The sequence below is a fragment of the Tetrao urogallus genome (assembly GCF_951394365.1).
Source record: "Tetrao urogallus genome assembly, chromosome: 21".
In the NCBI taxonomy this organism is placed as follows: Eukaryota; Metazoa; Chordata; class Aves; order Galliformes; family Phasianidae; genus Tetrao; species Tetrao urogallus.
Genome location: NC_136834.1, coordinates 4205409 through 4231978, shown reverse-complemented (window position 1 = coordinate 4231978; position 26570 = coordinate 4205409). Strand labels below are relative to the sequence as shown.

The following is a 26570-nucleotide window of genomic DNA, read 5'->3' as shown; positions in this document are numbered from 1 at the left end:
CTATCGCCCCGTGTTACTCATCCCTGAAACCTTTGGGCTTTTGATGTTGAGGTTCTCATAGACGGAAGCTGACTCATCATCAGCCCTGTCAAGAAACAAAGCCTTGTTGTGAACAGCCTCGCTGCTCTGGATGTGCTCCCAGAGGCAGCTGGCCGGTCGGAAGCAGGCAGTGGCCTGGCCAAGTTTCCTTTACCCTTCCCCATAGCCTGTAGGGCTCGAGATACCGCAGGCCAGGATCTATTTGCCCTTCCCACAAGAGGAAGGTGGGCTACCGTCACAGTGCTGGCAGCGTGGTGGGATCACCTGCTTATTTTGAGCCATTCCCATCCAACAGCCAGGAACTGGTGAGGTTTCGGGAATGGGAGAGGAAGGATAAGTGCTGGGGACCAGGCTCCAGCCGTCCTCCTGCTGCTACAGAAAGTCCTGTTCCCAGCAGACAGACTTACACAGGCTGGGCTCGTGGCGAAGGGGGCTGCCCTTTGGCTCTGCCTTTTTCCACAGGAGGGTATCCAATATTCAAGTAGTCTCGCTCTTTCCTTTTACTTCTCTGAAATAGGAAGCAAATACATTAAAACCCCACTCAGGGCTGACGCAGAAGGAAGCCTTGCAGGACCCCGTATGCCAGCAGGGAGCAGTGGCTGTGGGTTCATTCCCATATGTTCAGGGCAGCATTTGGGTTCCAGAATAAAGGAAGTGGTTGCGGCGCCTGGTGTGGGGCAAGATGCGCCCTTGCTCCTCCAACCAAGCTGAACAGGACTCACCTGCTCCTCCTCCAACCTCTTCTGCTCCGCTTCAATGAACTGCTGGACAGCCATGTAAACGAATTTGTACTGGGCCTCTGTCTGCACCATGCCAGAGCGCTGCCTGCGTACCATCTGGATCGTTTTGGGGATGTCAATGTCGCAGTCCAAACCTGCTCGAAAGCCAGAAAGTGGGAAGTGGCGATGAGGTTGAGAAATTATTCTTGCTTATCACTCCTTCTGCGGCTTGAGAAATAAACACAACCACTGCTGAAAAGGGTCCGCCTGCCTAAATGCTCCCACTAAGAGAACTGAGGGTCCAGACATGCTACAAAAGTCACTCTAACCCCAGGTTTAGGATCAAGCCTGAACCCAAAATGAGATGAACCCACTGCTGGGAGATCATGGACCACTGCTTGCACCTGAGCAGGCTTATCTCATAACAAGGCAAACAGTGAGAGTCACAAGACTGACATGGAGACATACCTTGCCTGTGAATAATATCCACCAGAATGTCTATCACTATGATGGTGCCTGTGCGTCCTATTCCAGCACTGGAGAAAGAGAAGGAAGGCTATATTTCCCTATGTGCATACCTGTATCACCTCTGTTTCCCAATTGCCCTCCACCAGACCGTGTGATGAGCCAGTTGTAGGTAACAAAGGGAAGAGACTCCGTTTTTGTTCCCCGTCCCCACGGCAGAGCTGGTTCCTACCTGCAGTGCACTATGATCGGCCCCGTGTCTGGAATGCTTCGCTGCGTGCGGTTCACTTGGTCCAGAAAGCTGAGAACCCCTCCTGGTTCATTGGGCACCCCGTGGTCTGGCCAGCTGAAATACTGGTAGTGCTTCACCACCCTGGGACGCTCATCCTACGTGGAGCAGAGACCCAGCACCCATCAGAAGGAGCACCAGGCTTCCCCTTCGTATATAAAACCATTAAGGTTGGAAAAGACCACTAAGACCAAGTCCAACTGCCAACCCATCACCCGGCGTACCACATCTCCATTCCTTTCCCATCAACAAAACTGGAACAAAACAGCCCAGAACTTCAGCAATGGAACCACGAGGTAAAAAGCAAGAGATGCTCCAGATCCCATTCCCCAGGGCCGCGGAACCACCATCAGCTCACCCTGTCTACGTGCAGAATCTCCAGCTCCCGGAGGTAGTAGCCCTGCGCCTCGCGCTCGCTGATGTTTCGCACGCAGATGCACCCATACTCCTTGGCACAGCCCTTGTCTGGCCAGTAGCGGAAACACTTGTTCTGTAGCAACACAGGAGAGCTGCTGTGAGCCAAGAGAGGGGAGCTGGGGGACGGACGCCAGATGTATTCAGCCAGGGATGCTCTGTGGTCAAAGGACGAGCAGCAATAGTGCAAAAAATTTAAGGAGAACCACACATGCAGAGCGTTTCCTTGAGCTGGGGCTTGGATAGGTTCTGCAATTACTTTCCTGCTTCCCAGCAGCTTGCAACCTCCTGCTCTGCTTCCCAGCTTGCTGCAAGAAGCCCCTGCCATCGTGGGCAAGGACCTGCAGTTGTCCAAGCAGGGTAACACAGTTAGGTTGGTTGCCCAGATTAATTCATCACTGATTCCACTTCACATTTTAACACAAGCCCCTACCGACTACCCAGCCTTTCACTTCTGAAGGCTTTAAAACCGGTTTGCATCCAGCCTCCCAGGTTGGCACAGGATGCAGGGGACACTGGGGCTTGGCAGCAGCTCTCACCCTGCCCCGCTCCACTTCCTTGGTCGTCATGACAATGACGTGACTGTTCTCCTGGTACACCATGGTCCAGAAGTCATTCACTGTTGTCTGCAGGCAGCCCTGGGTGGCTATGTAGATCTTGCAGTGCTCCGAGTTCCTTCCATCCTCAGGGATGCTCTGAGGAGAGCAAGGGATTGAGAATTGCTTTAGTGCACCCTAAAAGTCTCGCTGTGCAGTGTTTGGGAGCCAGCCGATTTTCCCCTGCTCATCACCCATGGACATGAACTGCTCCCATCACCAGCTTCAACAGAAGCCAACACCACCAGCAAAATCTGCTTGCTTCCAGGGACCTCTGTAGCACACAGTACTGAGTACAGGCCATGAGGTACCTGCAGAAGTTGCCTGTAAGAAAGCAAGCTTGAAGGTTTTTCTAGAGGTTGGTGTGTAAATGCCAGAGTAGCACTGATGGAAACGCAGCTTTGGGCAGCTCTCAGCTTACAGATGGCAATTATAATTTGACCCCTGTGATAATGGGCAATGACAGAGAGACCAGGTCAGTCCCCTGGGACTCCCTGAACAGCTGAGAAAAGCAGGAGATTGAGATAAACTCTTAGATCAAGGCAAACAGAACGTGTCAGAATGATGAGATTCCTGAGGATACAGCAGAAAAAGCCAGTGCTTGGTCTGCAGACGGAGAAACAGAATGGCTCCTGAACTGCTGTTCCCTCAGGGCTGGTCCCATTACTGCACACCCCCACCACAAACACAGCCCCACGTGCCGCCTTCCCTTCCCAAGTACCTTGATGTAGTTGGCATTGATGTAGTCTGAGCCAGGCACGCTCTCATCCACATCTCGGAGTGCCACCCGCGTGGTGTCAACTGAGGGAGAGGAACACAGAGTGAGCCCAGAAGGGCAGTGCCGTGCACAGGGCCACCCGTGGGCTCCCACGAGGCTCTCAGAGGGAAGAGACACGAGGAGGTACTGCAGAAAAGGGGGCACGATGCTCTCCTAGTGACACATTCTGCCTGGTTCACAGCCACGTTGCCACTCCGGTCACTTGGGTGGATGTTGGTGATAGGCAGCGCTACAGACTGAGCTCACCAATATTTCCTTTGGAGTTGTGGCTCCGTGTCAGTTCTAAACTACGCTTGAGCATATGTGGATTTTCAGCACAAGGAGAGGATAGCAGTGAACCCGTTTGCTAAGCAAAGGGGAAGGACCAGGTTAAAAAGGGAACAGAGGAGGGCATGAATGAACTGGATCATTCCAACAGGACAGAGTACTCCTCCCTCCAGTTAAGCTGTGATCAGAGAGCTCTTCAAGGTTACCCAGCCTCACACAAGGCTGTAAAAGTCACAGTGAGAAAAAAAGCCCACGATATTCAGCATCTCCTTACAGGGAAGGATGTTCTTGTAGCGATTCTTCGCCTTGTTCTCAGGTCGCTGCCCCTCCTTCCTGGGGTACAGGAGCTTGCACTCCTGCTGTTGCAGCATCTGTGGGCAAAGCACACAAAAACAAACTGTTCTGGGCACACAAGAGGACGTGGAGGCTCTTACAACAAATTGCTTGGCTTCCCAAGGCTGAAGGAGTGCTGGCAGGATGGGAAGGTGGCAGAGATACAGTTTGGTGAGGGACCTAATTGGTTCCTAATTGGGGGAGAAGGCAAAGAGCCCTGCAGGGAACAACAGGCACAAAACAGGCTGGAGGATGAAGGAGAAATACAAGAAAAGACAATGAAAGACGACCAACACAGAAAGCAGGGAAAGGAACGACAGCATTGCAAGGAGATGGAAAACCATGGTGCTCTCATGCAGGGATGATATTGTTCACTTGCAGACACAAGTGGGACAGAGCAGGGCGGCCTCCCATACCTCAAACTCTTCCCAGAACCCTTGCTTGGCCTTCTCGCTGTGATCTGCCATTTTGTTCAGCTCCCTCACTCTGTTCTCAATGTTGGCTGCGTTGATGCGCGTGGCGTTGAACGGCTGAAGGGCAGAGACAGAGCAGAAATCACTTTCAACAGCAGAGAGGCTTCCTTTTCCCTTGAAAAATGTGTTCTCTGGGGGTACTGGCAGAAGTTGGATCCGCTTTGGAGGGCCGAACCGATCAGCTGTGCTCAACAGCGGATCCTACCTGCTTCAGGTGAACCACAGCTCCAGATTTCTCCACCATGGGGTTTTTCTTGTAGTGCTCCACCAGGTCTGTGAGCGTGTCAAACCTCTCTCCTCCCCCCACGTCGTACTTCCCATCTGGCTGCAGGAGAGCGACAGAGGCACGGTGAGGCTCAATGCACAGCTCCCAGCTGGGGCAGCATGGCAGGTGAGCAGGGGCAGCACGTTGCCCACCTGGTAGTGGATCATCACGTGGGTCACGTGCGGTTTGCGGTCCCCCGTCTCCATCTTATCCTCGTTTGTCAGCACTGACAACACGAAATCTCCCGGTTTGCTCTGGCTCTCCCTCACCAAAAAGCTGCCTGGCTTCCCCTTCTCCGTCAGGAGCTTCTCTGCCTCCTTGCCAGTGAGGTGCCCATGGTACCATCTGCAGAAGAAGGCGCAGAGCATCACGTTTCGACAAGAGCTGCACTTCCTGCTTGGGATGATGCTCACAGAGCACTCATCTTTGGGTTCCCAAAACGAGAGGCTTTGGGAATCATTTTTGGAAAGGACTTTGATTTTGGACCTTGCTGTGGTCACTGCTGCCCACTTCCCAGGTCACCTGGAGAGAGCAGGGGGCTGTTCTCAGCTCTTCCAAGCCCTTCTGTGAACAGGAACAAGCTGTTCCACCTTCCATGGTAGCATATGGCTTGCACTCACACACTCGTGTCCTCCATCTCATCTCTCCTAATCCATCCCCTTACACTTACACCGCAGCCTTAGAGAAATGTAGGCTGCCTTTGAAGATGCTGGCCTGCCAGCCAGGAGCTCAAAACACTTTTCTAGGGGCAGTGAGGTGGCATCTCAGATACTCTGGCCTAGAGAACCAAGCCGAGGCTTTTAAATCCCCCTCCCAGCCACTCCAAGCCATACTGGGAAGACGTCTAAAGAGCAAAATCCCTTCCTCCAGGCTGGAGAAGAAACCAGCATCACAGGTCTGTGTGAGCTACAGTGGAAAGCAGGACAGGGCAGCACGGAGAAGCTCAGCACTGCTTACAGCACTGCTGCTCAAGGCCGGGTCCCAGAAATGCTGCGATCCTGACGCACCCTGCTATATTCTGACACCACCGTCATTTCTTATATTTAGAGGACCTGGGCCCTTTTCCCTCTCCTCTCCCTGGTGCAGCTAGATGTGTGGTCTGGAACACAGGCTCTTGCAGAACTCCTCTGCCAAGCCAGACTGTTCTTGGCGGCAGAGCAGGGGGAAACCCAGCCGGAGGGGCTTTCCACTTCTCCAGAAATGCTAACAGGAGCGGCCGCTCATCCCGTGCTGCAATGTGGTACGAGTGGCAAAACCTCACTAGAGGGGCTTCCCAGAGCTGCAGCTGGCACAGCAGCACCCATTGGGCTCAGCTTACCTCTCCGAGGTCGGGTCCTGGCAGTTCAGGGGGTATTTCAGCTCGATGACATTGCTGTTCTTCTCCCGCAGCAGCCCCTGCTGCTCAGTGTAGTACTGCACCAGCTCTGCGAGGGTGGCAAACTTCTCCCCTCCATACAAGTCATAGTAATCCCCTGTGTTCTGGATCTTAATGTGCGTCACCTCATCGTTCCTCCTGGGGAAGAAAGGCAGATGGGACTGTCAGTGGGGCAGAATGGGCACTCAGCTAGCCTCCCTATCCAGGACGCCTGGATGGGTAATTGCATTTTAAATGCACTCAGCAGCAGCTCCACCAAGCCTAGCAGATGTGGCTGGAAGTCCAAGGCTTGGTAGACAGCTGGGTCAGAGAGATTTGTAAATCTGGGCAAATTTCTCTCTCTTTTTGTTTTTGTTTTTGTTTTTTACTGTGCTGAGCTGCTCCCAGCCTCTCTCAATTTGTTGCTAAAGCAACCACGACAGCGAGATGCAGGAGACCCAAGATGCTGCAAAGCTGCATATCAGGTCAGACAAAAAAGCCATTTCACGGAGCGTGAAATTAGAAATGCTACATTGCTCTGTGCATGAGGTTAAGTGGGAGGAAGAGCTCTCAGCTGCGGTGCTGCTCCATTCCCAAAGCAAGGTACAGCCCTAAGCAGGACAGGCAATCATAGAAAAACATTTCTGATTCATCAGGCTAGTCCCAGCTCCACAAAACTACCTCCTGATAGATAGCAGGACTGTGGGATGAATGGGGAGGGACACAGCAGCCCCTGGCAGTGATGGAATGGCCAAACCACCCCTGGGATACACTCACATCACCCAGAGCTGTGGTAACCTCTAGGTAAAACCTGCAGTTGTAGATACCTGCCTTGGGGATTTTAACAGCAACCACTTTGGGCTTTTGAGAGGTTTGGGGGGAGGACATGAGGACAAGCAGCCGGCCGTCCAATGAGGTGTGCTAGAGTAAAGCCATCAGTCTGTGGGTGTGGATGAGACAAGAGGAGGGCAGACCAGAGCTGGGCAATGAGGTCTACGTGTGCCACACCTCCAGGAGCCCCCAGAAGCTGGGCAGCAGTGGGCCAACAGCCTTGTGTACCCTCTTCTGGGCTTCCTTTAGCAGAGATTCTGCCTCAGTGCCCACATGCCGTGAGGTGCTGCCCAAAGCGCTGCCCTGACAGATGGCTGCAACCCTGCACGCTCCATCCCAGCTGCTGGCAGGGAGCTCGTCAAGGCAGAATCCATAATTGCAGGTTGTGCTCACACAGCTCTTCTCGGATGCTCCGCCTGGCTTGGGTCGGGCACTGAGCTGATTTCCAATTAGAGCCAACCCAGAGGAAACAACCACGGCATCCACTGCCATCCCCCTGCACCAACAGGGGAGCACGAGGCTGACTGCCAGGCCTGAGCCGTGGAAACCTGCTGCTGCCATTCCAGCCACCCCAAGGGCAGCGTTCATTTTGGGGGCACGAGCAGAGATGGAAATGAGAGCGGGGCTGTGAGCAAAGCTGGGCCCCGATGGCCGTGCCCCTGCAAGCTGGTGCCAGCAGCTGGACACGAGGAGCCCTCCCACCCCAGGGAAGGCAGAGGATGAAGCTGTGCTTTGGCCATTTGGCTCGAGGCTCCGCAGCTCCCTTCTCCCCGCACGTCTCAGTCTCTAAGCCTACAAAAGGCTCCGTTGACGGAGCCACTGCCATCCCATCGAGCTCTTTGGGGATGAAAAGCAGCGAAATAATGGGGATCATTCATCCCCTCGGCCCCCAAGGTCAGGCTGAACATAAAGGGCATTGATCCATTCCTTTCTCCCTTCTTTTCTTCTCACAGAGTTTGCGTCACCTCGGCAGCACATTGCTGGGGCAGGGCTGGGTTCCATGCGAGCCCATCCATGGAGCTGTGCCCTCAGCACGCTGGCTGCTGACATAAAGCACAAAGAGGCACCCAAAGAGGCTCTGTAGCCCCATGCCTGAGGGCTCAGCTTCACTCTTCATGCAAAAGGCAATCTCTGACCCCAGAGAGAGACAGGAGGGCTCGTGCGAGGTCCCAGTGAGCAGCAAGAAAAAATGGAACCTGGAAAAACCCAGGGACAACTTGAGTATTCAGGAGCGAGTTTGCATTGCATTCGGGATAATTCAGAAAAAGCAATTTGCTGCCAGGCAGCATCACGATTTCTGAAATGAATACTGATCCCCAACCCACCCAGAGCACAATTTAAATACAAAATGAGGATGTTTGTTGAATTGTTGCCTTTCGTTTACGGCAAGCATCGCAGCGGTTATTCCTGGCGCTGTGAAAAACAGTTCTTATTTCCACGAACAGCACGGCTGCCTCGCTGGATAGACAGCAGGGTTTCCTGATCCAAAATAACCCAACTTGTGAATCTCAGCCCCATGTTTTCAGTCCACACTGCACTGACAGCCAACGCGGATACAACCTGCTCTTCTTTGCAATGGAGATGAGAAGAGCATGCAAAAAAAACCCACCACACACACAGCAAAATAACCAAACCCAATAAAATCCAACTCAGCTCCAGAAAACAAGACAGACCCTTTCTTTTTTTTGTCATTGAAAGCAAAGATCTGCTTTAAACATCAGAAATACAGTTCTCCCTTGCATCCCATAGAGTCTTCTTAAGTTATGTGCTTTTCCTGCTTGCATCAGACAGAAAAAACCTGGAGTTTCACAGCGTGCATGTATGACCCCTCTGACAAGCTGCAAAAAGCAACCCCAAAAACCCCCAGAGGCTCTCGATGCAAAGCTGGAAGGTTTTCCCACGGGGCTTAGAAACTTTGCTGAACGTTTGATTTCAATCAGATGACAGCTTGGGCTCTCGGATGAAACTCACTACCCTCCAACAAGTGACATTTCCACGCTATCTCAGAGATGCAGCCAAGTGGATTTCAGGGATGAGGTACGGTTTTGAGCTCTGCACACCTGCATCAGCCCTGCTGAAGGTCTGCATTCCCTACAGCACAGCAGCAACATCCAGGCATCAAGCTTGGAAAAAGCAGGACTAGACCTATCCTTCACTACCAGCTTGTATTCAGGGCCTTACAAAGGCTGGGAGGTGTTATTACAGTGACCCAAGGTCTTGAAAAAGAGGCTGAAAGGATATGCAGAGGTAAAGAAAGGAATGGGGAGCAGAAATAGAATTTCATGGAAAACTTGTAACTTCTGCAGTGTTATTTCCTAGCTCCTCTTCAGGGAAATGGATCTGGATGCACACCAGCATGTAGGTCACCTGGTGTGTGGTCTGGTCAGCCAGAACTCCATCGCTTGCTTTCCTCGCATCCCACATCCTCTCTGTAATTAAACAGAGCTGCCTTTCCTTTCACTGTCTCTCAGAAACCCTAGAAGAAGCTGGAAGGAGGGCAAGAGAAGAGAAATAGGTTTCGCTTGTTCTAAAGGAACCTATTCATCGTGTGTTCTAATTCCCAAAAGCATTTATGGCCACGGTTTGGGGGGGACAAGAGCATGCTGTTCAGATAAAGTAGAAGCAGAACCCAACCAGGGACCACATCTGAGCAAATCTTCCATGCTCTGGAATCCTATAGAGACAGAGAGACGGGACGAAGCAGGCGGAGATGAGGACCGATAGATAAAAGCAGTCCATGCGGAGGATTCTTCCCCTGTCTTCAGTTCAAGATGCCTCTCTGCTGGTGTGTCATGGCTCATGTGCTTTCCTGGAAACACGGTACATGTCACAGCCTTGGTTTCCTTTTGGTCAGACTTTCCACTGAGTGGGCTGTGCGGTGCTGCTCGGCACCATCACACCAAGGCACGCCGTGCTGCTCTGCTCTTGACACACAGAGCACTGCTCATGATTGAAGGGCATTTCCAGACCTTACGAGCAAAATAATGCTTACTGCACTCGATGCTGGAGGCAGCGGTTCAGCCCCCTCCAATAAACTGCTGCAGAGAGGGGCACAGAGGTAACAGCAATGACAAAACTGCCCTGGGACCACGCAGGGCAGGCAGGGAACCAGGAGACAGCGAAGGCACCGAACTGCAAACAGCAGCAGAGCACAGGGCAGAGCCAAGGCAGGGAAACGACACCAAATCTCAGCGTGACTCCGCAGCCCGAGTGCAGTAATGCAGGTGTGGGCACGACTCTCATAGCAAAGCCATTCCCTGCTAATTCAGGGCGATGACACTGCAGGTTGGGCATCTTTCCACATCACGACACTGCTGCACAGACACGACCTGCGTCTGCTTGCACAGTGCCCGGCTCAGCAGGTGCTGCCAGGACTTTGCTGTACAACAGGCAACATCCTGACTCACAGCACTACGTGAGAAGAGACACTGAGCTCACGTGAAGCCCAACCCTGTCTCACATGCATCCCCTCGTTGTCATTGCTTGCTCCAGGCAGCTCTCTGGCTTTATTTCCCGTTCTAATTAGGCAGCACTTCCACCTCCCTCATTAACTCTCAGCCACTTCTTATTGCGAGAGGATGGATGAGCTAGTGGAGTTGGATCCCTGCCCTGCCAGAACACCATAAAAGCTGCAAAGCTCCGTGCCCCAATGGCCAGAGCTGGGAGAAACAGGCAGCATTCCCTGCCACAAAAGGCAGCATGTACAAAGCAAGGCAGCTGCAAATTCCTGCAGGAGGAGGAATGCAGGTTCAAGCACAGAGAGGTCTGCAAGGGGGGGAAGAAATAAAGAAATTCTCATTCCTTCTGTCATTTGCACAAAGTTTCTCTAAACACAGCGCTGGTGCGAGGATGTATAAAGTCACTGGAGTTTCCTAAACAAAATGAGAGTTGTTTAAACTGAACAGAAATCACTATTTCTACACTACAAGTGCCTGCAGGAAGCTCTGCTGAGCTCTCCCCCTGCAGGGCACCAGCTGGGTGGTTCTCATGGGAGGGGGTCACAGCACATCCTCCTCCCCTTTTCCTCTTATAAGGGGACTTTAAGGGGACTTGCTGGGTCAACGTCACTCTTTCCCTCTTCTTCCCCTATGGACCCAAACTGAATCCCTCCCACAGGCAGCTTCATGATGTTCCACTGAAGTAGGGATGAGATGACTCACATTCAGGCTGGGATGGAAGATGCTCTCCCTAGAAACTCACGTCATCTTCCTGCTCTGCACCAATGGCTCTGGCAGGATGTGCCATGAGTGGTACCCAGAGAGGTCAGCTCCGTGCAGAGCCACCTCCTGCCAACTGGAGCAGGACGGACAGCCCCCTCCTCACACCTTCTGCTTCCTTACCTGACAGAGAGAGTAAAGTCTCCAGGGTTGCTCTTGCTGGGGCGAGCCAGAAAGCTGCCATGGACCCCCCTGGTCAGGAGCAGCTTCTCTGCCTCGATGCCACTGATGTTGGGATGAAACCACCTGCAAAGTGCAAATGTGACATGTGAAAGGGCAACGACAGCCCCTGGGTGCCAGTTCTGACCCCCACCCAGCATGCTGCAGGGGCAGCTCTCGCTCAGAAGCCCCCACCTATATGTTACTGTGGCAAAAGGAAAGCTCCACTACCAAAGCACTAAGCCTCTCATTCTCTCAAGCAAGAATACAAGCCTCAGCCCTTCACCGTCTCCACTTAACTCCTCTCCCAAAGGAGGTCCTGCCCTGGCTGGATGGCAGAAAGATGTCCCTTTCAAACCCCATCAGGAGGGAAAGCCACGCTCTGGTTTGCAACATGAAGCAATTAGTGTACTGACGTAATGGGACGTATAAGGACAGGGAAAGAGAGGCAGCTGACCCACAGGGAAAGATGTTTCATCATATAGCACACTGCTTCAATGCAATCTTTGTGTTTTAAGTGACATCAAACTACCCATTGATCTCATTTCTGATGCTATCACTTTTTGATCAAGAGCTTTTGATGAAATCACAAGAACTGGTGTTTCTCCAGGCTTTACCATGTGCTAAATATGCATACCAGGCTAACAATTTCCCTCGTGGTGCCACTTCTATGGCTCAACGTTTCAGAAGCCACCGAAAAATCCACTTTCTAAATGCCAGGCTCTTTTGAGTAATCTCAGGCATCACACAAAGAGCATCCCTAGTGAGAGCCACGGTAAATGCTCTCCCATTTTAGCTCATGCACCAGCAGACATCACGGCACGAAACTGCACAAGCCAGCATCTCGCTGAGAGCCTGCCTTGGGAAACACAACCAAAGACCGAATCTACAAACATGAGAGCGTGTTTGTCTCAGAGATACACACTGAAAAGGTCAAGAAATGTCACCGTCTCCTCCACAATTCGAGATTTCCTCCCTCACACCACAACCCAAACAGTTTTGTTTAAAGTTCTGCAGGAAGGCGGCTCTATTAGGAAAGGGCCACGCAAACAAATGGTAAACAGGAATCCCAACGTTTCCAAGCCTCGTATTCCTGACATCACCAGTGACACCCTTTTATAAACCCACCCTGTGCAGGGCCAGCACTTAGCTGTTGTGCAGAACTCCTCCTGGCATGAGGACCGAGCCTCTAATGGAGCTTAATGGAGCTCAGGGACAAGGCGAAGCCGCCAAGGGCCACGCATCGTGGTTTGTTCTGAATGCCTAATAGTGGCAATAAAAACAGCCGAGAACGCAGCAGGAGAAAACAAAGACAACATCTTGGGGACCAGGAGCAGTGGGCTGTGCGTCCCACGTCTCTCCAAATTGATGGTTGGGTGGATGGCAACAGAGGGAAGTGACCCACAGCACTCTTCCTTCTTTCGCGCAGCTGCTCTGAGCAGAGCTGCTAAATCAACTCGCGCCAACCCCACCCAGCATCTTTTTCTCTGCAAAGCACTGCATGGGAATAAGCAGGATTCCCCCTGCAGACAACAAGGAGTGGGACAGCACAGCCCGACGAGAGGCAGGGAAAGAGCCTACAGGATCACATCTGAGGGCCCATCGACTCTGCTGCTCTGTTTGTGCCACCCAACAGAAAGCCAAACGCTAAGTGCCTTTTCCCTCATCACTCCCACTGCTTGGACACGAACCAATTCACACAAGCACACACAGGCTGCTTGTTATTTCGCTTGCAAAAAAGCACAGACAACGAGCTGGGGAGGAAACCTCCACAGCCCTCACAAGCAGGAGAAAGCAGGCAGGCAACTGCCAAACTCAGAAGTGAAATAAGAAAGGGGGGGAGAGGGGGGAAGAGAAAAAGCCCTTTGCAAACAGAAGTTTGCACCTCTCCCATGGATTCCTACACCAAAACAAACCTCACCACATTGGGCTTGGACTGCAAGGGAGGTCACAGCCATCACTGCTGGAGGACCTTCACCAACACAACTGACTTCACTCCAACCTGGAACAAGTTGTGCTTGCACAAGGCATCTTCAGAGCTGTTTTTCACGCTAGGCTTTTACTGAAGTACGTTTGTTGGTAAGCAGAACCAACCCACAACACAGCAGGGGAGAAGAAAGCACCCACCCACACATCCCTCACTGCACCAGGGCATCACAGCCTGCAAACTGCCTCCCACAAACCAGCCTGGAGGAGCAGCACTGTGTGCTCACAGCTGTTTATTGGGAGGTCTGCAGTATTTACAGGAGGAAAGCAAATAAAGAGAATCCAGACTAGATCTCTAGCCTAGGAGAGAGGGAAAAAAAAACCCAATCATTATTGAAATCATGCTGTTGTTTCATGCTCATTCCCATGTACTGCTATGCTTTTTCTGCTGGAAATGCATCCTCGTGCCTTGGGATAAAAATGAAATGTGGCAGTTGGGATGCTGGCACCCAGCATCCTGCCCCATCAGCAGATGGGCCACTGGAAATGCCTGAGGGACCTGAGGGACAGAGCTCTGCCCCGGCACTGCTCACCACCTTAAAGCCATTGCTGTGAGCTGGGATGTGCTCTTCCACTGCACTCATTTTGGGGCATCCCCAGGGAAAGCACCTCCTGTCTGCGATGTCCATTGGGTCTGAAGGGCAGTTATGCCACTGCGAGTAGGAGAAAGTGGAGTGTTTTAATGGTAACTTGCCTCTGTCAGGCTTGGAGAGGATCAGAGCTGATCTGGCTCAAGAGACAACGCCTACACACATGGTGTGCGGCGAGGTTCAAGGAGATGGAGAAGGGGGACAAAGGGACAAAGGCCACCAACCCTGGGCACCTGCCAAAGCCACCCACCTCCCGGCCCGCATCCAGGGCAGGATGCACTCTGCTCTCAGGAGCCAAGCGAATAAACAGAGGCTTCTTACAGAAGAGAAATAAGCGAGGTGTGTGTTAACTCTACAGCAAAACTGCTTTTGTTTCCATGATGCTTCCATGCTAAAATCATTAGTGTTTACATCTTCGTTGAAGGCTGTTCTACACAGGCACGCCTGCACGTACAGCATCTCAAACCCACAGCAGCATCCTTTGTTGTCTCTAGCCTGGTTCGATGCAAATCCCATCAGAAGAGTCATTACAGCAGGCACAGCCCCAAGGGAATGTTCTAAATAAACACCCCCTGCAAACCTCCTCAGCTCCACATACAGGTAAACATTTTCATTTTCCCAAAGCAATTAGCACCATGACAGCTCGCCCCCACCGTGCCCAACATCTAATATCCCCCAGGACTTCTGTTAACAACTGGAAAACAACTCCCAAAAACTTACTGCGTTCTAAAAATCAGCATAACCATTCCCATAGAAGGTACACAACCTGCCTTGTGTTCTCTGGGGTGCAACTCCTATAGAAACCTGCTTGCTGTCAATCTCACGCTCAGGTGAGAATCACAGAATGGTTGGGTTCACCCATTCCCAACCCCTAATGGTTTCTTACTCTCTCTGAGTGAGTACACACACAGACTTTGCCAAATTCCACCCCTCGCATGGGCAGGACAGGGCACTTTTGGGCTCTTCCATGCCCCTTTGCCAACAGCCATCCCAAAGAAAGCCTCCAGTAGACGTGGGATGGAGAAGCGCAGAAGCAACCACACTTCTTCACGGGATATCACTGAGGTTCCTAATGAACCCTTCAGCACCAGCAGCAGAGGAACTGCTGGACCTTTGGGCAATTGGATAAGCAAGATAAAATGGCTTTGGCATGGATACCCAGCTCCTTGCACCATAGCTGGAGAGTGGTTGAATGACCAAAAAAGCAAAACACAAAGCAGGCAAGAGGACAAGACACGCTGCTTTGGAAGAAGACAAACAGCCTTCTGCTGCAAAGCAGAAGTCAAGCTGTGTTTCAGAAGGAGCAGATCACGAACCACCAGCAACCCCAGCTTCTAGCAGGCGGCCAGGCTGAGGATGCACATCTCCAGCTAAAACCTCCTCGAGAAAGGCCAGCTTTCCACCAACGCCCTGCACAAAGAGCTTGGCTTTTGTTCAACGTTTTGTCGCTTTTTCTTTTTTTCCATTCAGTTTTAAGGCACACAGTCAGTGAGAGTGTGCACACACAGGGACTTCCCCAGAGAAAACCCCAGCAGAACAACGCAGACACTGTGCCAGAAGAGGAGAGAGGGGGCAAAGCAACCCAGCAGGGGCTCAGCAATTGGACACAGATGGCTTTGCACCGTAAGGATGGGGTGCTGATTGCTCTGACCACCTGCAGCTCACAGGGGGTCTCATCCTGCCCCTGTGCAGCAGCCCAGCAATGAACCCACAGCGCTGTGCTGGGCGCTGCAACAAAAGCCTGGCAGTGGTTTCCATAGACGTCATCACAAGACAGAGCACAGGGCAGAGCGGTTTCAGGCAAAGAAATTGACTGGCGCTGGAGCCTCATTAAGTGTTAATTAATATAAATCCACATCTGTCCTATCTCCCTGACACATGCAGGAGTCTGTGCTCATCTACTCTGTCTGATTCAATCCCTTTATCTGCATTATTCAGTCCCCATTATTCCAGTCCATGCTTGCTGTTGGCACATCCTCCTTCCCTCCCCCCCAAACCCCACACACACCATCCCATTCTTTCTCCTTCCATACCACCTCCTAAAAGCAGCATCACAGCTCACCAGCTGCAACAGCCTCTCAACAGAGAGTTTCAAGTCGGTTAGGTTGGTTTAGGTGCCTGAAGCAACCCAGCAGCTCCTTGAATCTGCCCAAACACCAGGACACAGAGACATCACACCGTGCAGCTGAGGCACAGATGTCACAGGAAGGTCCCAGAGGGGCGAGCCCTGCACCAAGAGCTCATGATGTGACGTCTGGAAAGGAGAATGTGGGAGAGGACCCAGGGCAGTGTGGGCTGCTGACGTCCGCCCAGCGCTTTGCTCTCTTTTCAAATGCTATCTTCAAAGATGAGAAGGGTCCAAATGCAATTATGTGGTCACCTGTTCACTCCCTGAGGGAAATCCAAGGCTGTTGCTCAGCTCAGCAGCTCAGAAATAGCGGTTTCCAGAAGGAAAGCCAGAAGAGAAATTAAAAAAGAAGCAGAAAAGCCTGCAAATGCAGACCCTCCTTTTGTGATGGATGCGTTTTTCATCACTGGGTGATCCTTATGGACCAAAGGCCTTGCTCTGCTCCTAGAAGCAAAGTGTGACAGCATTGCTATGGGGACTGAGAATGAAAAGGAAGAGTCACGCTCACGCTCTGCCCTTTGACCCAAGCAGAGGATGGGACACGGAGCAGCACAGCCCCTCCCACACATGGAAAACATCCTTCAGCATCCAGCCTGGCACCCTGCAGATAAAGGCTGACAGCGAGCAGGAGAGGAAACCACGGATAAAATTAAGACCCGTGGCACAACAATACATCCTCTGCAGACGAAGATGAGGGTCTGCTCTGCAGGGTGAGAGTGCATGAGCCCGTGACAGGGCCTTCCCCTGCAGCCAGAAGCAGGGTTGCCTCAGCACTGCATGGCTGCGTAGGGGATGTGAGAGAGACCAGCACCTGCTGCCTTCTCCTCGCCTCACTGCAGCGAGCAGCTCTGACCATGAGCACAGCAGCTTGCACAGACCTGAGCGCATGCATTGCTTGAGCTCAGGGATATTTATTGCACAGTGAGCATCGGGTCAAAGCAGGGGGGTATAGGGGATAAGTAGTGTGCACCAAGCATCTTCCCATCTTGCCATCCCCTTCCCAGCATTCCACTGATCTCACTGTGGGATGAGGGCCCAATGCCCCGAGGACACTTGAGATAGTTTGGGTTTGCCTTTAAAGAAAGCAGAAAAACCCCTTACGGGATCCACACAGCAAGAGAGGAATCACAACACGGGACCGAAACTGCTGGGAAAAAAAAGGTACAAATTGTGCTTCTTCCCCATTTCCAGAGTGGGAGAGGCAGACCTGGCTCCATCTGGCCAGCACGCATTCCCACACCCAGCTCTGCTCCCCGCAGGAAGCTGGGGCTCTTCCAACTTGCCCAGAGGACTTTTACACCCATGTTCCCTTAATTAAAAAAGGTGTAGCGAGTGCCTGGAGCTCCTTTGAATCCATCAGTCCCAAAGGTGTGGGAGGGTATTATTCTCAGCTGCAGTTTCCACTCTTTCTGAATTAACTCTCCAAACTGAACTTACGGTTGGATCAGCCTCAGTGTGCATTCTGCTGTTGGGACCACCAGAAACTGCACAGTTTAACCACGGCCAGGCACTGCCTGTTGGTCTCCAAGAGTTCATGAGAGCTTTCTGCTGTCTATTGCAGATGTTTCTGTTCTCATTAAACAAGCTAAAATTACACCGCTGCCCACCTGCCAGACTGCTGGGGCATTACAAATAAATACGTCGCAGCAGGCAGGAAAGAAAGCAGCCCAGCTGCTGTCTGAGCAATGGGTTTCCTCCTGGAGCAGCAGAGCCATTGGTTAGGTCTGTGCCACGATCCCACAAAGCACAACACATCGAGGGCAGAGGCAAGGGAAGGAGAAACCATCACTCCTATAAGATGGGATGGAGCAACGTTGGAAGGAGAGTGAGCAGAAAGGCCTTGGGATGCTCGTTATCAGCATGGCAAAGCGTGCTCTGCTAAGCAAACGGGGAGATAAGCAGCCATTAATGCAGCACTGCTAACAAAGTAATGCGAGATACAGATCTAATAACAAGCCATAAATAACATTCTGTTCCCAGCAGGGATAACCCCTCCTGGGCTGTGCTCAGCACTGCCAGCCTCACCGTAGCCACTTTAATAATCACATTAATGAAACTGCCAACACAGTGTTTCCCAGCGCAAGGAGAAAGTCACCGTCATCACTGCAGAGGCAGGTGAGGGCTAATTTCCACTGGAGAATGTTACACTTCTGCAGAAATACTGCTAATAAGCATTGCTAATCACTATTCCCACTCCAACAGCACCCACACCTTTGTAGCTCACATCTCCCATCGCAGCAACAGAACCTTTCTTGGCCTCTGTGCCTTCTCCCCTTTGTCAAAGGCAGAGCAGACGTCCTACCTCACCATCACTTCTCGGTGCTCCTGGGTGTGCAGAGAGGTTCGTTAGTCCACGGAAACCACAGGAGAGCTCGAAGGCAGCAAGGTCTGTAGGATGCAGGAGGTGGGAGCTTGTTCTAGGACGTGGCAGGCAGCGTGGTGCCCAGTAGGAACATCCCTACCCAAAGTGGTGGAGCATGGGACGCTCCGAGCGGAGAGGTGACAGCTGGTTCTGTACCAAAAAGCACAGTTATTGTGGACGGGAGAGGGGGTGGAGAGAAGAAAAGGAAGTCATCTCATCCTCTTATCGACACAGCCCCAGCAGCTGTGAGCTGGGTGTAGAGAAGGGGACCAGCAGGGTAAGCACGGCGCAGTGTGCGCTGCCAGGGACAGAGCAGCCATCCGGCTCATGGCAACGTTACATGCCACGGGGCTCCTGCATCCCAACCATGCTCCCCATTAAGTCTTCCTCCTCCAGAATTCTGCTCCAGAGCTGAGTGAGGGCTGAAGCAGCGATTGCCCTTGGGAAGAACGAGGTTTTCAAGTGCTCCAAAGCATCTCTTGCTTTTGGGGTTTTCTAAGGTATCCTTAAGCAGTCATCCCCAAGTTGGTTCTGCAATCGAAAGTGGGATTCACAATGCTGGTGTGCCCCATTTCTGCCCTGGTCCCTCGCCAAGCAACACATCCTGCTTGGAACCAAAGGTGGCTGAGCCTCCACGAGGAGCACAACCCAAGCCAACCCTTGGACAGCTGGAAGGACATGGAAACCCCATCCCTGCACATCAGCTGGAGTCCTGCATCCTTACCCATGGAGAGAAACAGGCACTTCCTGAGGGCGGTGCAGAGCAGAGCCTAATTCTCCCCACTGACTGCAGGAAGAAGAGCACAAACCCAATCCCAGCAAACCCAAGACCACGACAGCCCTGCAGCTGGACAGCTGGCCACAGCATCCCTGCACAAGCAGCCTCCTACAGCAGGAGGAGCGAAACCTCAGAAGGCTGTGGGCTGGCACAAAGCTGCACACACATCAATCAAGGCATTAAATGGCTGGGAATGCGGCTGCTGCTGCAATCCGGAGTATTTAGTCCATTACCCCGCAGACACTCAGCACAATTATGGTTGCTTTGTGGCTAGCCCTTAATGTGCCAGCAGAGCAGCTGAGGCACAGAGGAGATTAGGGATCAGCAACAGGCTCAGTGTGGAGCACTGCCTTCTTTAACCCAGTTCAATCCTGGCCCCATCTGTTGTAACGGCCAACACGAGGCACCCAGGCCGGGGAATCGTGGAGGCATCATTCCATGGCTGAAGGCAACGTTGGAAATCCAACCACACCGCCAGGAAAGGGCTGAACTGTTGGCTAACAACCCAGAGCACCTCCATCTCCAGTACAGGGCTTTCCTTCGGTTGCTACCAGCACTTCTGTGCAAACCTGTGCTTTGTAATAACCACCACTTCCCTACTTGCACTCAATGCTCCGTGCTCAGTGCTGCAGGTGGGCGGACAGCAGCATGGGTGAGAACTAGAGATGCTGGAGATAAAAGCTGTGATGACACAGCAAAAAAGAGGGCAACAGGAGGTTGTGTCAGCCCTCCTTGGAGCTGTGCCTTCCCTTCCCCCAGGACCATCCCTGAACGTGGTTAGGAACATCAACCAAACTTGAGGTCTAAGATTTGGAGAAGCCTCTTCAAATCGTAGATGTACCACATCCCTCTTCTTCCTTTCTTCAGGAGGGACACCGAAACCTGCTGATTTCCAACCTGAACGCTTCAAAGTCATGACTTCCTCACTAATTGTGATTCTCAAAGCGTGCCAGTTTCTATTATCGTTGAATACCGAGGCGACAACACCGAAAGTTTCCACTGCTGCAACAGCAACAAGCTCTGGCCCCAACCCCCATGGGAGCACAACTGAAACTCCTTGCTGAGCTACAGGTGCAGCTCAAACCCCACTGCTGGTGCAGCACAAGTTGGAGAAAGCTCCAATTAAAAACACTCCACAGGGTAGGAAAACTGCAATCTGTTGGGAACTCAATGGCCAATGGGTGAGGAGTGGGTTCATGGCGAATGCATGCTTGCAGCCCCCTCTCACCACGCCACACCAGGACAACCCCATGCTCTGCCCTGCAGGGGGAGGTTGGGGGAAGGAAGCAACACAGTGTGAGGCATAGGGACTGCACAACAGTGGTGGCCCAATAGCACACCCTGGCCAAAGTGTTGGCCAAGTTGTTCAGAGGTCCTTTGCTCCATCTGGTGGCAAGAAGGTTTTCAGAAGCTTTATGATGCACTGCCTCTGTGTGCTGCGTGTTTGGGGTCCAGCACCCACTGCTCGATGGGAGGAAGTTGATGCTTTCCTAAGCTTAAGCATCCAAACCCAAACAGTGGGAAAACCAACATGCTCCATTCACCCAGGAGTGAGAAAAGGCTCCTTGTTCGGATCATCATAATTAAAAAAGACCTCTCAGATCCCCCCATGACCAACCCACCCACCTATGCCCACTGACCACGTCCCTCAGTGCCACATCTACATGGCTCTGTTCAACCTCCAAGGCAACCCAGACGGCCAAGGAGTTCTCACTCAACAGGTTCCTCCCCAGGTACCAAAAAAAAAAGTCAAGGCAATGAGGAAGAAAGGCAAGAGCAGAGCCCAGGGAAGAAGAACCAGGTGATGGCCTCATCTTGTCTTCCCCACTTGGCACCAAGGCTGCTCCGTCCCCACCGCGACATCACGCGTGCTTCTGCTGAGCCCTGAAATCCTCAGCTTTCAGGATTATATAACCTGGCGAGCTAATTAAAAACGAGGAGGTCTATTTTGGACCCGGGCAGGGTGTCAAGATGAAAATATAGCCCATAACAGGCCCACGTCCCCTTTGAAGAGTCGCCAGGGCTATTTTTTACCTTGATACATCATGAAGAATTGGAGGGAGAAAAAATACCAGGGCTATATTTAGAATTTAATCAGTGGCGGGGCTCGTTACACTTCTTAGAGAGGAGAGAGATGGAAATAGTTCAGGAGGGTGGGAGGAAGGATGGGGGAGAACAACGACAACAAAAAAACACCCCCGCTTCCAAGTAAACCAAACAAAAAACCACGAAAGCAAATAAATTAATAAACAAACCAAGGCCAAAACCAGCCTTGGAATCCCCCTTACATAGAAAGGATGTGGCTCAGAGGTATGAAGGGGCTCGGTCTGTTCAGTCCCCATCAGCTCACAGCTCTTCCACCAGCTCAGGGCCAGGAGGAGAAGAAGGGGGATACGAGCAGGGACCAAAGCCGTGTGTCACCCTGCACAGAAAGGGAACCAACCACCTCCACCAGCCCTCAGCCCAGAGATGGAAGGAGCAGCAGTTCTCTTGATAGCCAACTGGAACCTCCAGCTGACCAAAAAGGGAACTTTCAAACCTATCTTTTCGCAGAGAGGAAGGAGAAAAACAAACGAAAAACCCCAACACTGTGGCACTGCAGGCAAGAGCTGCAGCACTGAAAGGAAACCCCATGGGCAGCATGGGCACGGTGATGGCAGCAGCTCTGGTCCTGTTCAGGCTGTGCAGGAGCTGTGCACCAGGCTGTGTGCATCTCTCCTCATCGCTTGGTGCCTTTTTTCTCCCAGGCCAGCCAGTAGCCTGTGGATCAGCTTGCATTTCACTGGGGAAGATGAAGAGCAGAGGCCAAGCAGCACGCAGCCAGCTGGTGTGCAGGAAGCCTCGGGCAGACACTTGCCATGACATGGGCTCTTTGCCTGATAATGCAATCAGGGCAGTCACAGCGAGCCCCAGCCCAGCACAAAGCTCAGCTCACCTCTTCCTCCCCCACTGTTGCTTTCACCACTGAGATAAGCAGTGCTGCTTGCTGAGCTGCTCCAGCTCCTGCGTATGGATAGCAGGGATCACTGCTGCCCTGTGCGTGCACACTGCTGCACCAGGGGCCATTCTGCTCCAGGATGGAGGCACCAAGCCCATCCTATCCGCACCTCAAAGATGCAGCAGGTGCCTGGGAACATCTGCAAGTGGATGCAGAAAACCTCCTCCAGCAGATCCCAAACTCACAGTCACCCCCTGGCAGACCACCTGCTGCAGCTGGAGCAGCACCTGCACATGGGGACATGTGTGCAGCACCAGCTGAGGAGGAGATGCTGAAGTGCACATCTCCGCCAGCTACACCCACTGCGAGCAACCGAGACCTTTGGAAAGCACTATGGATACAACAGCAGCAGGAGCTATTTGCACGAACAGAACACATATACAGGAAAGGCACAGTTCCTGCTTTCCAGCTTGGGTTAATGTGAAGAATTTCCTCCTTCCCCTCAGCCCTGTGCAGGAAGCCTGCAAGCACAGCAGCCCCATCATCTGATTAGGCCCCGTCCTATGCATGCTTCCTGAAGCACAGCACAGGGCTATAGGGGCTGTGCTCATCCCTCCCAGTGCATCCCACGGGGCAGAGGTGCCCAAGCACTGCTTCTGCCCAGGGTGCTGCCAAAGCAATGGGACAACTCCATGCTGACTGCAGGGAGAGGACTGAAGCAGTGCTTGCAGAGCCACTCGTGTGCACACCTGGAATGCCCAGCAGCTCCTGGAGCACAAAGCTGCCATTCATCCCATCCCTGGAAGAAACACCTCCTAGGAGCCCAGTAATTCGAACCTCATAGAAGGAGCTGCGAGCAGCTCCAGAACCGCAGAGGAAGCTCACCCTGAGCCTGCAGGAGCTGGAACACTGGCTTCCCCACTGCAGACGGCGAGGAATTCTGCTTGGCAGCCCACAGGAGATACAGCTGCATCCCGGGAACGTGTTTCAGGGCTGAGAGCACCACATTTGTCTTGGGACCATAACAAGAACAGCTCGCTGCCCTGGGGAAGCCATGGGATGCTGGAAAATCACCCAGGGCCCAATCCAAAGCCCTCTGCTTGGCAACGGCAGCTCTGCTTCTCTGAGCTGGGCCATTAACTGTTCTTATTCCCTTGCTGGAAAAGGCATAGGAATCAGAATGTTTGTGCTTCCTGCACCAGGAATCACCACCTCCCTCCTGCATGCAAAGGCCAAAGTAAGCAGCTCTTGCAAATACTTCAGCTTAATATTGACATTTGCAGTCGGGGCAGGAAGCATGCGTTTTCTCACTGGTAATGGCAGCAGATGAAGGAGGCTGGGCAGCATGAAAGCTTTCGGGATGCAGCTGATGCACAACGCTGAAACCACAGCATCAGGACTGAGGAGCAGGGACCTCTGCAGCTCACAGCATAGGTACCACCAAGCAGCCAGTCCTGCAGACCCAGGGCAAGCCCTACTCTGGAAGAAGACGCCAGAAAGTGACATTTCCTCATTTCCTCCAGACTTTTCCTTCCTCCCAGCCACAGCATCTCAGGAAACATGGCCCTGCAGACAAGGGCAAGGCACCAGCTGCCATTCAGCCCATGCTCCAGATGCCGCGTTGCTGATGGCACTGCTGCAGCAGGGCTTGGTTCTCCCTCCCTCACTCACCAACACCGATACAAGGCCCTAAGAAGGCCATAAGGATGGGACAGTCATAGCAAACGGGGCACCCAGGCTCACAGCAGCTCCACGCCATCCATCAGCCTATAATGCCAAAGCGCCCTTAATTCCAAGGGATCCCACATGAGCCTGGAGGAAAGGATGGAGGTGCAATGCTGACAGTGCACAAAGGATTGATGCCAGCACTTTGGCTGGGCCTTGTAGAGAGCATTCCTTTCCAGGAGCCGCTCCCAACTGCCCAGCAGCACAGGTGGAAGCTCAGAGGGTGCACCTGGGTTCAACCAGAGGGAGAAGGGCATTGTCCAAATGCAAAAAGAGAACGATTCCATCCCACTAGGGCTGGTACACGATGTGATGCTGCTGGGAGAAAGGACCCGAGCGGGGCTGCAGGCCCAGGAGCAACACATTCAGCATGTGGGTGGGAGGAACAGGGGCAAAAGATGATGGCAACAGCACAAGAGCTGCTCCACACAGCTCCAAGCCCTTGACAGAGCAGGGATGCTCACAAAACACCACTCAGCACCTGTTGCATCCAAAGCTGGATGGCAGAGAGACCCAAAAATCCCATAAATCAGCCAAGACCCTGAATCACAGCGCTGTATAAATATGCCCAAGGAGGACCCGGGGTTATCAGATGTTCCAGAGACCCCCAGCTCATGTCCTGCCCAAATCCCATCCCCAAACAAGCACTCCCTGCCTGTAAGCGACCCTCACTGCGAGGCGCCCATCAGCTCTACTCCCATCCCAGGGCTCTCCAAACCACAGTTGACTTCTGACAGCAGAATCGGTCCCTGCAGGTCACCCTGTGCCACGAGAGCTAACGAGAAGGACCGGCCCCATGGCAGCAATAGGGAACCACGTCCTGCTGCTCTCAGCTCCTATGGCAAAGGGACAATAGAGCAGACGACGCATCGGGTGGGTGGGTGCCCTTCCCGGAGGCAGAGCAGGGAGGGAGAAACCGGGGACTGATGCCCTCGTGCTGTATGGGCTCCTGCTGCCACCGCAGAAAAGAGAGCAAAGCTATGAAACAGAAACGCCGGCACCGTTCCGGATGCCCCAAGTGCCTCATTGCAAACTAACACCCCTCCCAAAGCAAGTCACTAAGTTTGCTCCCACCACCGCACAGCACCACGCGCTACAAGGCAACGGCACGCGGGACAGGAGCAGGAAAAGGGAGAAAACACTTCATATGGGGCATCGGGGCAGCAAAGCCTCACTCCCAACACCGACCCCCAAACTGCCCGGCAACGAAGGGGGAGAAAAGGAGGGCCGGGGGCAGCCGTCAGCCCTTACCTGCGGGAGGTCATGGCTCCGCACGGCTCCGCACCGACTGCCGCGCTGCCACCGCACCCGGCGGGCGGGAGCCCCGCGAGCGGGGAAACCCCTCCCAGTGACATCCCGCTGGCCACGCCCCCCCCTTTAGCCACGCCCCCTTTAGCCACGCCCGCGCGTTGACCACGCCCCCTCATCTGACCACGCCCCCTCATCTGACCACGCCCCCCCCCAGCTTCCCCCTACGGGCAGCGATCTCAGCTCGGCGCTGCTTTGGGGCTGAAGCCATCGAGATGAAGAGCTGCTGGGCAGACTTTAACACCGCCCAGTGCCAGCACTGAGCTGCTCCCCAACCCCAATTCCAGGGGTCTCTTCCCCCCTCCCACCCCGTGTCCGTGGTGATGGATGCACACAAAACCACGACGTCCGAATTTTCGGCTGGGCTGACCCAGGTGTGCCGTGGGATTTGTGCCCGTTTCGCCGTCGGAAGCGTCAGTTTGGGTCTTTGAGGAGCTCGTGTCAAATAATTGGCATCACTTCTCACAAAAGGCAGCGACCAACCCGAACGAATGATCTGAATCTGGCACCTCCCATGAATGCAGGGTGAGGAAACAAAGCCAGCTGTCCCCTCCCGCTCCCCCCCCCCCCTTCCTCCCCCCAAACCCAGCCCGCTCACGGTGGCAAAAATAGCACTTTTATAACTATAATAAGACTCAGCGAATTCCGTGTCTATTCGGGGAATACCCGGCAGCTGGTGGAGCAGCAGCTCATGGCTCAGTGGGGTCACACAGATGCGCTGCGGGGCAATGGGGGCCAAGCAGCAACCCCAGTAACAGTGCGCCCTGTGCTCTCCTTCCTCGTTCCTCCCCCTTTGCCCAGGATGTAGTGGCTGCCACAGCACTGAGACTGCACTGTGAGGGACCACATTGTGGCTTCTGTGTGTGTGAGATGGCTGTGACCCCCCTGCTCCGTCCCGTGCTCTGTCTCAGTTGGAGTTTTTCGTGCCCTGTGTCATAGAAACATAGAATGTGGCTCAGGCTGTCCAGAGCAGCATGGGTCACTCATCCCTGGAGGTGCCCAAGCCCGGGCTGGATGGGGCCCTGAGCAGCATGGTGTGATGGGGTGCACTCAGCCCACAGCAGGGGTTGGGACTGGGTGGGCTGTAAGGTCCCTTCCAACCCCAGCCATCCTGTGATTCTATGGAAGGGACCTTAAAAATCACACAGTGCCCGGGTTGCCCTCTGGGTTAGGGCACTGATTCTGCAGCAAGCATCTCTGGGTTTGTCCTGAGAACCAAAGCCCCTTTCCAAGCACGACAGTTAACTAGAGGAGCACTGAGTGCTGCTCAAAGCCATCTGAGCTTCACTCCTGACTCCAGGTGCCACCGGCTGGACACAGTGGCACCCAAGTCCCCTCACTCCCACTACAGGCTGGGTGTTGGCTAGGGGGCTGCCAGAAGCACAGCCAAGCCCTTCCCTGAATCACGCCTGCTGCCTGCCCAAGCGTGCCCCCAACTCGGCTCTTCCCCTTCTTTCCTTCCTCTTTCCACTCCCAAAGAGTTTTTCCAGCATGCAGTTAAAAAAAAAAAACAAAAAAAACAGAACAGAAAACCAACACATCCAGCTGTCAGAGCT

The 26570-nt window shown here is 53.2% G+C and overlaps 1 protein-coding gene across 1 annotated transcript; it reads right to left on the bottom strand.

The window, feature by feature from the left end:
• LOC306954464 (tyrosine-protein phosphatase non-receptor type 11-like) lies at positions 1 to 24971 on the bottom strand (the record flags this gene model as incomplete). Its single annotated transcript, XM_079545556.1, has 15 exons — positions 1 to 85; positions 447 to 547; positions 762 to 913; positions 1227 to 1294; positions 1456 to 1610; positions 1871 to 2002; positions 2466 to 2621; positions 3244 to 3323; positions 3842 to 3938; positions 4317 to 4430; positions 4579 to 4698; positions 4791 to 4983; positions 5957 to 6151; positions 11164 to 11286; positions 24958 to 24971. The coding sequence occupies 15 exons, from the start codon at positions 24969 to 24971 to the stop codon at positions 1 to 3; spliced, it is 1785 nt and encodes a 594-aa protein (XP_079401682.1).
• Between the last annotated feature and the right edge of the window lie 1599 nt (positions 24972 to 26570).